This window comes from Aythya marila, assembly GCF_965140915.1.
Source record: "Aythya marila genome assembly, chromosome: 18".
NCBI lineage: Eukaryota > Metazoa > Chordata > Aves > Anseriformes > Anatidae > Aythya > Aythya marila.
In genome coordinates, this window is record NC_139059.1 from 10,892,435 (window position 1) to 10,905,306 (window position 12,872).

At 49.6% G+C, this 12,872-nt stretch overlaps 1 protein-coding gene across 4 annotated transcripts in view; it reads left to right on the plus strand.

The window, feature by feature from the left end:
* Positions 1 to 8,587, plus strand: part of PIK3R6 (phosphoinositide-3-kinase regulatory subunit 6) — a 31,262-nt gene extending 22,675 nt beyond the window's left edge. For all 4 annotated transcript variants that reach the window (XM_082774807.1, XM_082774808.1, XM_082774806.1 and 1 more), the window contains 8 exons: positions 496 to 618; positions 1,059 to 1,169; positions 2,682 to 2,772; positions 3,452 to 3,522; positions 3,749 to 3,839; positions 4,310 to 4,380; positions 5,189 to 5,301; positions 6,059 to 8,587. In XM_082774807.1, coding sequence (XP_082630933.1) covers positions 496 to 618; positions 1,059 to 1,169; positions 2,682 to 2,772; positions 3,452 to 3,522; positions 3,749 to 3,839; positions 4,310 to 4,380; positions 5,189 to 5,301; positions 6,059 to 6,215 — 828 coding nt within the window. In that variant the 3' untranslated portion in view covers positions 6,216 to 8,587. The remainder of the gene's footprint in view (positions 1 to 495; positions 619 to 1,058; positions 1,170 to 2,681; positions 2,773 to 3,451; positions 3,523 to 3,748; positions 3,840 to 4,309; positions 4,381 to 5,188; positions 5,302 to 6,058) is intronic.
* Positions 8,588 to 12,872: the final 4,285 nt, after the last annotated feature.

The following is a 12,872-nucleotide window of genomic DNA, read 5'->3' on the forward strand; positions in this document are numbered from 1 at the left end:
TCGGGGGATAAAAGGAGCTTTGGCAAAGGGACTAGTGCTCATTTAACCTCCCAGGCTCTCAGAGGAAGCGGTCGCCTCTTTCTGAGAGCTTTGCCTGCTTGGTGGGGCCCCAGCTTTGGTTTTGCAAGTGACCACATTGCAGTTTATCTTGGGCAAACTTTGAGCTTTGAGACAGTCTTACTTATTACAATATTTGAAGGAGGCCCAGAGCTGGCTGTGTGTCCTAATGGATTTGCCATTATAAAAATGAGTATTTCTTCTTTTAATTCTTCACTGATTTTCTGTTCTTGAGCACCTGCTGAGTGAGTGCTGCAGAAAATGCTTTGCCATCTTCTTTGGATCAAGCAGAAAAGGGGTCACAAGTGGAGGGCTGCCCACGGGCAATTTGCTTCCCCTCTGCCTCCTAGCATGGTTTCCCCAGGAAAAGCCCCCGTTTCTGTGGCTTCAGGTATTTTGAGCTGTGGTTGTGCCCTGAGCTGTGCATTTCTCCCGCAGACCCACGCTGCTGCCGGCCCGGAGGAGCTCTGCGAGGTGGCCGGGTACCTGGGCAGAGCCGACCCCTGGTACGAGAGCAACATCAACACACTGTGCCACATGATCCCCAAGCTGGCCACCATGGTACGAGGAAACCTCCCCACTTCCACAGTGCTTCCTGAGCCTGGCCCCTTCCCCAAGCCCCTGCGGCACCCAGGGATGAGCTCCTGCTTGCAGAGCCCTTATGGTGCAAGTGGCTGACTGCCCCAGCCCACAAGCCCCATTTGCTGCGATGTGTTTTTTTGGTCAAGGGACAGGAAATGGCAGATTTCAAGAAAGCAAATGTAAATGAGGCATTTGCTGAAATACCCCAGCTATCATTTCCTGGCAGTTTGAGCCACCATCGATAACCTGCAGAAAAGGCTGGCAGTCAGGTGCAAGCCTTTGCCTCTTCCATTGGCTTTGGCTAAGTTGTGGCAGAGCAGCTGAGCTCATGGCTCAGTAATTAGTAGGAAGGTGTGCGGGTTTGTGGCAGTGTTTTTACGAAGTGAACGTGGCTGATCCACTGCATGATTTTCCCCCAGCCTTCCTCTCCGAGCAAACATCTTGTGACTGATCTCTTCATCACCGATGTGATCGCCTACTACGTCCGCATGGGTGCCCAGCCCGTCTGCTTCCAGGTCTACGCAGTGAAGGTGGGTGCCCCATCTCTGGTGCTGCCCCATGGCCCTGCAAGGCTTCTTCCCCATTGCTGGAAGTGCTCTGCAAAGCCCCTGGGGTCTTTGGGCAGCTCTGGGCCTGGATGTCTGTGCCCCTCCAGTCCTTCAGCTCCTTGCCAAGCTCCCAGGTCCGGTGGCTCCACGTAGCACAGCTCAGCTGGAGTCAGTGATCCTGGGAAGGCTATTTCAGGATTGTGAAGGTCAGCAAAGCAAACCATAAAATCACCCCACACACCCATATGTTTCCTGCTCTGCTTGACATGGGTTTGCTGAGGAGCTCTGTGCCTCCTGATGCTTTGGGTGCTGTGGTCAAACAGGAGTTTTCAGGGTGGCTTTTCTAAAATCTTGCTATACCTTGTAGGGGCTTTGCAGGGTTTCCTGAAATGCTGTCTTTCTTTGTTTCCTGCCAGCTTTTCTCTGAAATGGTATCAGAGTGAGACCTGGCACTTGTTACGAGAGCAAAGAACTACTCTATTTGGTCATGAAATACTAACCCCCCATCTCTGGCAGTTTTCCCCCGTCAAAGCTTAAGGTGACACCAATGCACATATCTCCTTTTAATCTAACTGTGGCCAACCCAGTGATCTATTGCACCAAAGGAGCAGCAATTGTACGGGCAAACTGGCACGTGGCTTGCAAAGAGCTGGAAGAGCTTTGGGAATTACTGGTAGAGCATCACCCAGACTTGATCTAATAACATGTAACTTATAAACACCTGGAGTGCCTGGTCCTCAGCTTGTGTGGCGGGGGATTTTGTTCTCTCTCTGAATATTTTTCTACTCATTTCTCCTCCATGACAGAAATCAAGAGCAAGTGAGAGAGTGGGTGACTCAAGCAGGGGAAGAGGAACTGAGTCCAGATGTGGTTTTCAGATAGAGGCACCTAAACTACCCTGCTGTCATACAGGGTATGATTCTGGAAGCGCTGAGCCTGTTTTGCCTTTTTGGTTAAGATCACGCTGTTCCTCTTCAGCTGCAGAGAACTTTCTTGGAAGTGAGGGTCAAGCCCCACAAGAGCTGGATGTAAGCAGAAGCTCTCCAGGACATAATCTCTATATTTTCTCAAAACAAGCCCATGAAAAGAAAAATAACACATAGGTCTTAAGTGACCAGTTGATTTAGGTGTATTAGAGAGAAATTACGTGCCTTGAAGCTAAGCCAGAGTCTGTGGTCAGGCTGCCCTTGACGTGGGTTGCCTCTGGGTGCATGGCTGGGGACAGACTCATCCGTGAGTGTGCAGTGACACCCAGTGGCAAGGGACACTGCCCATGGCTCTGCCCACTGCCTTGTGCCCTGGCAAGGTCTGCCGTGCTCCTGGACTTCAGAAATCAGATCTCTCCATCCCATATTCCCCTGGCTGCCATGGGGAGGTCATAGATTCCCTTTCACACCTGTGTGCTCTGGAGAACCTTCTCATGTCACGACCGCAGTGTGATGTCACAGGGTGACTGAGGACAAGGTGTTCTTAAGAGTTTTTCCTCTCTTTTAGGTTTTCTTCAATGACCCAGCACTGGAGCCAGCTGAGGATGTCTTCCTCACTGAGCTGTGTGCCCAGGTGCAAGAGAGCATCTCCCACAGAGGTGTGTGTTTCCTCCTCGTGGAGCCCCACAGCTGGGACTGCCACCCTGGGGGGGTTTCACCTGCCCCAGCTCCCTTCCACCCAGTCCTCAGCCTGCAGAAAGCAAGGCCATGCCATGGGGCCATGGGGCAGCAGCCCTCATTCCTCAATGAGCAGGAGGTTCCCTCAACTCTTCTGTCTCCTTCCTGGGCAAGTGATGCCAGTCTAAATGAGACATCTTGTGGTCACTGGCTCCTGGTCAACCAGGTTTTACAGGGGAGACTTTGGTTGGATCCAGGACCCCCTGAGGTTGGACCAACATTTTATTCTGGCTGAAAGAACAAGCTGATAGCTTTAAAAACATCCCCCTTTCCAGATATTTTCCCTGTTAGAAATTCTGCTTTCTTGAGTTGCCAGTGATGGGACAAGGGCTCTTGAAGGCTGGTCGCATCCAACACCCCAGTCTGATCCAGTGGATGCTGGGCACAGACCCTATACTGAGTCCGTGGATCTCACTCACTGGACCTTTTGAGGGCACAGAGCCCAGCTGCTGTAGGCAAGGACTGGGGCTGGTGTGCCCACCTGCAGCTGCTGTGTGACGGAGGGATGGCTCGTCCCATGGGAGGACCACTCTCCTCTGGCTGCAGACAGGTGGGATGAGAGAAACCTCAGTTCAGAGAAACCTGGTTCCTCCCTTGCAGAGTTAAACCTGACCAAGAAGAAAACAACCCTGGAAGGCCCTGGCATAGATCTTGCAGTAACATACAAGAAGGTAAGTGGGGCTTTGGGCAGCCCAACACACCGCTGCCCACACAGCTGGCACAGATCTCCCCAGAGCAGTGATCAGGCCCTCCTCCTGTCCCCTGGAACTGCACTCTGGGGGAGGACAGAGAGGTCCCAATGAACTTTAAAAGTCTGTTAGCTAACCCTGTATTTGTGACAAACTGTCTCAACGCTCCCCAGGTACAACCGCTGAATTAACAGAGCCTTTCCTGCAGGTTGTGGTGAGTGAGCGGGCAAAGGAGGTGTCGGCGTCCCTGCGCTCCACAGGCCTCGTGATGAAGGCCATCCCTGCCGATGAGGCTGAAGGTGGGTTCCTCCGGCTTAGGAGCATGTGAAGGAGGTTTGCTGAGTTTTCTGGTGCTCCACAGAGTAAATCTGACCATAGTACTTAGTGCCAATTGTGCCTGGGCAATGGGGTTAAATCTGTGACGTACAAATACTGGTGTCACCATGGCCTGTGGTCGTGTTTTCTCATGAATGCTGTGCATGGAGCTCCATGTAACCCGGGGTTCTGCTTAACCGTAATCTGGTCTTGGCAGCACCTTCCTCTTGCTGCAGCCTTCCTCTTTCACCTTGCCTGAAGCACAACCTTTGAGGTTTCACCCTGAGCATGACCCCATGCAAACCCCTGCCCACAGAGCTTGCTGGAGTCCTCCTCTTCTGCCAGCACATCCCATGGCCCTCTCCCAGGCAACCTGATATGGGATGAGGCTTCATCCCCGTTTGAAGCTGAGATTGTGCCACTGTTCAAGGCTAACACACTGCTTCTGTTGCAGATCTGTTGTGTCTGAATGTGAACGTCACTGAAATCATTAAGATCAACAACTTGTCGGGACGATCATTCTCAGTAAGTAGCTGTGGATGCTCCTGGCCCTGGAGGGGTCAGCCTTATGGAAAGTTCTTATTGCAATGGGAAAAGGGGAGCTCTCTATGGGGATAGGAAGGTTCTGGGGCCATCTTGCGCTGAGAAGGTTTTCCATGGAAAAGTCCAGTTTTTCAAGTGAAAGCCCCAAGCACTGTCCCTGCTGCTTGATACCACATCAAATTGTGTGGACACCCTGAAGGACTGAACTGTCACTGGGATTCTGTGACCCAAGGGACAAAGCGGAGAAAAAAGGCTTAGCCCCAGACATCATGACCCTGCTTGGGTAGGGGAGGGGATCTGTAGTTCTGAGATCAACCCCATTAGCTCCACAGCTCCAGAAGCAGAGTCCTCTCCAGACCACTTGTGTCAGCCACTTCGGGGCCCACCAGAACCGAGGCTGTTGGGGAAATGCTGTACCAAAGCATAAAAGGGAAGCAGGAATGTCAGTGAATCTAATCAGCACCTCAGAGAAATAGATATGCAAGAGGTAGGACTGAAAAACAGGGCTCCTGTCCCTCTTGTTTTACGTGAGATGAGACGCTGTCCTGTGGGGGTGTGTCTCTGCAGTTTGGGTTGCAATATTATTGTATTATTGTGCCTTGGACATTTGGAGTTGCCCTGGAGCCTTCAGTTTCTCAGCTGGTGTTTCCAGATAGCCAGAACTCTTTTGCTTGTTTTCACTCGGCTTTTGGAGACACCATGGTGCTGTGGCCAGCGTGGCACAGTCACCGCGTGGCACAGGGCCTGGAAGTGAAGCACTCACTGGGCTCTTCCTCCTTTCTCAATCCAGGCTGTGGCAAACAGGTTGAAAACACGCGATATCAAAATCAGAAGCACGGAGCAGAGGCCCTTCACGGTGTGCCTGGACAAGGACAGCAGAAGAACCTACAGGAATGTGATCAGGTGAGGATGCCCCATGTCCCAGGCTCTGCACACCTCACCCGTTAACTTGCATCCCTCCCAGGAAGAAGGGCTTCCAATGTGGAAGAGCTCTTCCCCATGGAGTCCTAGTCCTAATGGGTATATATCTGATAAAAGACCTATAGGTAAATACATTGCTTTTCCAGGGAAAGCAGGGCAGAGTGGTGCTCTCCTACCTTTGCATTTTGGGGTGGTAATGTAAAAAAAAAAAAAAAGATTCTTCTACTTTAAGTAAGGCGCTGTCATTAAGATGGTAGAAGGAAAGGTAGATCCGAGATCTTAGATCTTCTAAATTGTTTTGTGGAGCTGATGCTCTCTACACTGACTGCAGTCCTCACTGGGGTATCTCAAGCATATGAAGGTGTGGGGAGAGTTCAGTCCTGCTAAAAGGGCAGGGATTGCTGTGGCTATAGTGGTGGCAGTGACATATGATGTGCTGGAAGTGAACAGTCAGGGTTTGTGGTTCGTGTTTCATAAGCCATGTGGGGCATAGGTAAAATGTGAGTTTCTGAGAACTGAAGTGAGCCAGGCTAAGGCCACTGGTTTTGTGGTAAATGCTAATATACAGCAGCTCATCTTCCCAGCCAAAACCAGTCTGAAAGCACAAAAGCAGCTGTGTCTCAGCACAACAGCCCTCCTCTGCAGGCAGCAGAGAGACTTGAGGTTTAGTCTGAGTTCAGACTCTGGCCCTCAAGGGCAGGTTCGCATGAGTGGTAAATGTGTTCTTGTACTCTTGCAGCGTGGAAGTGTCGCCCTGCCTAGAGCCCAGCTACTGCTTGCAAAAGACAAGGACAATGAAATCCAGCGTGCACGAAGCAGAGGATGTGGGCCTTGTGAAATACATGCCCAAGTCTCTGCTGTTGCCCATCAACACGTTTGCAGGCATCATCCAATGAAGCAAATGAGAAAAAGATGATGTGAAAGATGTGACATCTGGGTCCTCAAAGAAGAGATGGAAAAAGAAAACACACTAAGAAGCCACCAACAGTGATTTTACGACCATAATGGTGTTTCTAGAGCTGCAAAGGCAGAGGTGGAGAGGGCTCACGGAGGACAGCTGCATGCTGGTGAATGGCAGTGGTGACCACAGCCAAGGACCCCTGTCCAGGGGCAGAGCTTTCCTGAAGAGCTGAGGTTTTCAGCCTTTTGCACAAGTCAGGAAAAACCTTTGAGCTTTTTCATTTCAGGAAAAGGACTGAGGAAAATACAGCTCAGGTGATGGTGTGTGCTGTGTTGTGGATCAAAGAGCAGTTGCTATTAGTAATATTTATTATGGTGGTATCTCCTGCCCTGGCAGATGATCAGGGATTGTTTTGCTGGGTTCTGCACAGCAAACTCAGTTCTGGCACAGGATAATGTATTTGGGCAAACCGGCAATTGCTCCCCTGACTCAACCAGGAAACCTCACTGCAAGCCCGACCACAACTGGGAGTGTGTGTGCATGTGTGTGAGACTTCCAATGCAGGAAGCCAGTGGGAAACCTGCTGTTGGTTCAGAGGGGCTATAGAAGATAAAGACAGATGGTGTGAAACAGGGATGTGGGAAATCTAGTGCAATATTTGACGGTGCTGAACTGGACTAGAACTGCTCAGATTGCTGAGATTTTGCTCTGAGAAGCAACCTCCTGCGATCGATGGAGAAGCAGAACACCTGGAAGACTTCTCTGTTCCTTTCCTCTGCTGCTATCATGGTGTAGAAACCCTCCCCTCATTTGCAGATGGGCTCCACCTAACCCACTTTTATGGATGGTCATGTCAGAGGCCTTGTCTTCATTCTAGCTTGTGGATGACTGAAATAATGGAAGAAACGAGGTGTGTATTTATTGACCCTCTGAATGCGGTCTGAAGTATCTGGGGTGTCTCCAGGGAGTCTTCCAGAAATTCGTGTTGGAAGGGATTTGGGATCAGTCCTTCTATGACACTATCATTTTTTACTGTCTCAGCTCCCAGATAACTCCTTACCTGGGTTGCCTTCACTCAGAGGTGCTTGCTTGGATCTCCCACCCAAAGGAAGTGTCCTTTGGCTTTGTCTGTGTGTGTAGCAGCTCCTCCAGCTCTGCCTGTCACCCATGGGAAGTCCCTGAGGCCAGCTCTGCAGTATGAGGTGGCGCTCTGTTAGCCCTGATGGCTTGTGCCAGCCGGAGAAATGCTGGTGTGGGCTCAGTTCCTGTAGCCAACCAGGAGTCAAACTAGTTTAAGGCTGTGGTGACCAAGGGCAGACAGGAACCTCCTGAAGACAGCTCAGTTCCTCCTTGGGAAAGATGCTGAAGGTGAGAGAAGAGCCAGCTTCAGCAGGGGGAGTCCCAGCCAGCAACGACATGGGGGATACTGGGAAATGCTCCCCCCGAGCCATTTCACCCATGCCTGGAGCAAGGTGTCCACCGCTACCCAGGTGTCTGGAGATCCTGCCCCTGACCCCAGTGGAAGCAGTGGAATCCCCCCACTGCTGTCCCTCAGGCTCACCTTGGCACAGGAGGCGTTTTGCCTCTTGTTCCCGAGCTCAGGGTTTATTCACTCTCATTTTGAATGCCCCATGCAGACCCAAATCAGCACTGAAATACATTACTGGGAGTAAAGCAAGTCCAAAGCTGTGGGTGGGTGATGGGTTAAATAGCAGTGTAAAGCGCCTCCAGGTCCCCAAAAGTATTAAATCACCAAACCAGCACAAACAGCTGAAAGATCATGTTGGGCAACAGCAACATTGTCATTTCCAGTCCCCAGCCTTAGCATCCCCCTGCAGGAGTCACAAACCCACAAGAAGATCTCAGCAACTGCAGCTCTTCAGTACTGTTTTCTGCCTCCACTCACTCACAAATCAAGAATTGTTGGTGCCCACCAATTCCAGGCTTAGTCGGCAAGCATTTTGGCCCTGAAGGAAACTGAATTTGTAGAGGAGGCTCGGGAACAAGTCAAGAAACACGTTCTTGCACCAACCGTCTTCCTCCATGAGCTGCTGCATATGCTAGCTTTGGGCTTAAGGGGGTGGCAGTGGCTCTTCACACCTCCGCTCCCTTGGGGCTTCATTTTTTTGGGGGGGTCACACACCCCTGGCATGCCTGGCTACTACTTACAAAGCCATGAGACCATACTTTGGGTTGGAGCTTGGTCTGCGGTGTCCAGAGTTGACTCTGTACCATTGTAAATGATGTAGATGGATTATAAGTTATTTGTACAGGTGTCAGAGATGGTCTGTATCAGAAGGTGCGATCCTTTTAATGGCGATTGAAAAAAATTAATATATATATATATATATATAAAAGCACAGCAGAACTGGACAGAATTGTTGGTGTTTATTTTTTATATTTGCATGCAGCTGGGGTGAGTGAGGAAAAAGTTGGTAAAAACTACCAAAAAAGAATAGAAGGACCTTTGGACCTCTATGACTGATGTCTTCTCCTCCCCACCCTGGCACTTCCTGCTGTGTAGGTAAATGCTTCATTTCCATAGTGCTCTTTTGTGAAGGGACAGGCAGAAATGGAAAAAATGCAGAAATTTGGAAGCAGGAGTCTGTATCCCCCATGCTGGCTGCCCCTTGACTCCCAGCTGTGCTGCCGTAGTCTGTCCCCACAGCCCGGCCCCCTCCAGCTCTGTTTCCCCCAGTCTGAAACACCGCCCTTCCCCAAGCATCCTCCAAAGCCCTTGTACTGATCACCACTGCTTGTTGATAAAGCGGAAAACAATTCATCAGCTTGTGTCAATGAATTAGCTCTGCGGTGAAAAAGCCTTTCACAGGTAGTTTTATTCACCCCTGGAAATCGCAGGCAGCTAGTGCAGCTCACAGAGCTCCTTAGCACAGGGGCAGTGTTCTGGTCTCCCCTGTGCCCTGGGAGCTGCCAGCTCTGGGACAGCTTCGTCTTCTGCACAGGGGCTGGGCGAAATGCCTGGAGGAACGTGGCAGTTTCTCAAGGGGATAAGGGGGGACATAACTGCCTGGGGGCTTTTGGGGTTGTGGCAGCTCTGTCTTCATCTCTTTGCACACCCAGCATGATGCTGAGAAGATGCAAAGCTGTCTCCGGTGGGACAATGGGTGACACCAAGATGGCTTGCCTGGAGCCTGTGTGTGTCCTGGCGCGGTGGCCTGCTGTGTCACCCCATCGTCCCAGCTGTGTCACACTGAGGCTGGCTCCCAGCGTGAGTCACTGCCTCCTCCTCCTGCATAAACCCACAGCAGCCTGGGCAGCCAGCAGCACTTGCAGGTGCCAGCTGCCTGAGCTCTGCATCCTGACCAACCTCCTCCTTCCATCACTGCTTTGGACAACCCCAAAACACCCACTGGCTACAAACCATTCAACGCTTTGTGAAAAGGATAAAAAACATCTTTTTTCCAAGAGCATTCTGCACCAAAATGAAAAACTTTGGAGGCAGAATGAACCCAGCAACAAGAAATCCCAGTATAGATCACTTTATATACAGAAAGGAACCCCACAGCTGACTGAGGGGGAGGAGGATGCTGTGCAGGCACCATTAACAGTGGATGGATGTGTCTTCATCGCATGGCCTCCCTGCAGCACTGCTGGAAGGTGCCAGGAGTAAATCAGCCCTAACAGCAGTGTTCACAGCCCTATCCATCCATAATTCGTATCCCACTGGGGTGATTTCGGAAGCTCACTGCTCAGGCAGCTCTTTCCCCTTTTGGCCACACTGTGACCCCCCCCACCCCTGCCTCCCTGGGGGTGCCGTCTCCTCCCCTTGCCTGCATAGGACTAAATCTGTGTCCTAAACTGAACCTGCTGGCTCCAGGAATGTCCTCAAGCTGCCTTACCTGTCCCCTTAAACTCAACAGCACACAGATTTCATCACCTTGGCAAAATTGCTTGTAAATGAAAATTTGCTGGGCTGCACTCATGAAGAGATCTGTGTCAGAACTTGAATGGGGCTGGGGACAAACCCCAGTCCTTAGGGGCCTTTCAGCTGTCATCAAAAGCTGTTGTTAGTTTAGTAGCTGCTTCCTGGGTCACAGGGCTACAGCATCCCGTTGCAGAGAGATCCATTTTAGTGACATCTCCCTGAAGTTTTACAAACCAACTGCAAAACCCGGAGTATTTGTCTAAATACATATTGGATGTGTAACATGCAAGTGGCATCGTGGTCTCTCACCCTGCTGTGTCCTGGATTTGGTAGAAAGTTGTGCATAATCTCTTTCTGTGCATGCATTGATTACAGATTATCTGCACATCAAATGCTTTCAGTGTAATTAGCTCCCCTTTCTCTGGCACAAATCCACTAGGCCATGCAGAATAACCTACCAGAGTGACTATAGATAGACTTGTCCTCGAGCCAAGAATAGCTGGAACTCTTCATTAAGTCGCTGCTTTCTCCCAGGAATTCAAACTCAAGTTGGGAACGATTTTAGTGTCAAGAATTTATCCCAGCCTTATTACCATACAATACCTCAGGAACTCTAATTACGCGTTAGTAGTGTTCGTAGCTGCAGTGCTGTGTGAGCAGCACACCCCGGAGCCCTGCGCACAACCGCGAGACGGGTGCTGCAAAAATATCTGCCATGCTTTAAAATGCTGTGGCTCCTTCGGCCAGAAGTGACAGCCTTCGTTTGGGGCCAATTAAGGGGATTGCATGTGCTCTCTCTATCTGATTCCATGAAAAATCAGGCGGTGTGGTTCAATCACCACAGGGAGAAGCCTTGCAGGGAGGGGTGGTGCCAGCTGTGTGGCCCCCATGGGGGCATCCCCAGAGCCCCGACCTCCCTGGTTTTCCTGGCCAGAGGTGTTCAGAGCTGTTCAGCCACCACAGACACAAGCAGTGAGCATTTAAGATACAGCCCAAGGCTTTGTTTCAGTGTAATAATAATAATTACTAATTTATTATTACTATTATTAAACTAAACAGCACATTTTGTCCCGATTCAGGGAAGGATTGTATTTATACAGTTCAAAATACATTCTGAATTGCCAACCATTATGGAGGTGAGTGAGGCAGAGGGCTCATTTGCTGAAGAAATTGCACCAGTTTGATTAAATTAGCCTCCGCTGTACTTTCTGCCGTTTGTGCGTGAGGACTGTACAACATGGGTGACTCAGTTTCTTCTCTGGTGGTCACAGACTCTGCAAGCCCCAAGGGTAAGGAGGGAGATGGACTTGAACTGGTCTGTGTGAGACAGCTTCACCCCGAGCTGGGCTTGCTGAAGTAAGCAGGTGCCAGGCATTTGATGTCACTGGGAATAAGAAGCAGCCCAGAAGAACCAAATTGCCTTTGGGGAAAAGATGGTGTGTTTTCAGCCACATCAGTTGTTACTTTTGCATTACTTTGTAACAACTGGCCAAAAAATTTGGTGTTGAAACTTCTGTTTCTGTAAGTTTTATTCTTAAACAGCAAATTGTAAGGCAAAAAGTGATTATAAAATAATGTTTTATAATGTTTTTACTGTTTGCCTACTTGACAGTGAACATTAGCACGTTTCAGATGCTTGTATAGAAATCCTTTTTCTTTTTTAGCCTCTTGGTGTCAGTCCAAGGTCTAGGCTGGGCTGTGCACTTCTCCTCTGAATTCGATTTAATTATGCTCAGGTGGAAAACCATCATTAGTGCTGGGGAACGTGTTGTGCACAATGACAGTCTTTGTAGATCGTGCAGTTCAAATTCCACATGGATCAATACTCTGTGAGATGTTTCAATGGGTCCAAATAAAGCAGTTGTAGTAGGTGAGGCATCATTTGCCAACAAATGCCAAAGGTCTCTTTGCTTTTAGTGGCACGATGTGCAGGAGCGGCAGGTGGTTCTGTGTACGGCTGCTGCAGATGGATGGGAACCCAAGCAACTCACTGAACTAAACACTTATCTTGCATTCTTTTATTTTTGTTCCCAAGTTACAAGGAAGCTACTAAAGTCACAGATTCTGTCTTTCTGGCAGTTATTTTATGCCAGGATATTGCAAATCTTCCCTTCAACTCCCATCCATGTGCATCTCACGTCCGCAATTGATTTACGTAGCGTGGCTCTCTTGGAATATGGAATCAGGTGAAGCTCAGTGGGCACCGATCTCTAAATGTTCGTTTTTCTTGTGGATCTGATTAGAATAGTAAGATCCTCTCCAGCATTCTCCAAAGGCATCTGTAATTCAACAGCAACCACAGCGTGCTGCTTCATGGACTGTACTGAAACCTGTCCAGATGAATTTACACCTATTTTTTGTAATGAGTCTTTTCCCTAAATTGTAGCTAGATATTGTCCATTTACAGTAAGTCCATTTAGGTGTAATTTAACAAGATCAGGAGAGCGATGTTTTTGAGAGCTGTGGAGTTATTCTGCATGTTCTGCATCTTAAAAGTGAGAGCTCCTGAGTGGTCTTTTCTTCCACGATGGAGCTTAATGCCTCTAGGGCATGGTTGTGCTGCTGTGGGTGCCCCTAGTAAAAGTGCTCCTCATTTTGGCCACCTCTGAAGTACAGGCAAGACATTACCAGTCTGATTTGAACTCTTGGGTGAATTATGATTGCAGCACAATACAGGAATTCTGTGCCTGTAAAATATGGGTCCCATTTACACACCTCAAAGTATCAGGCAGCTCCCGACCATTGCTGGGGTGAACACTAGCTAGT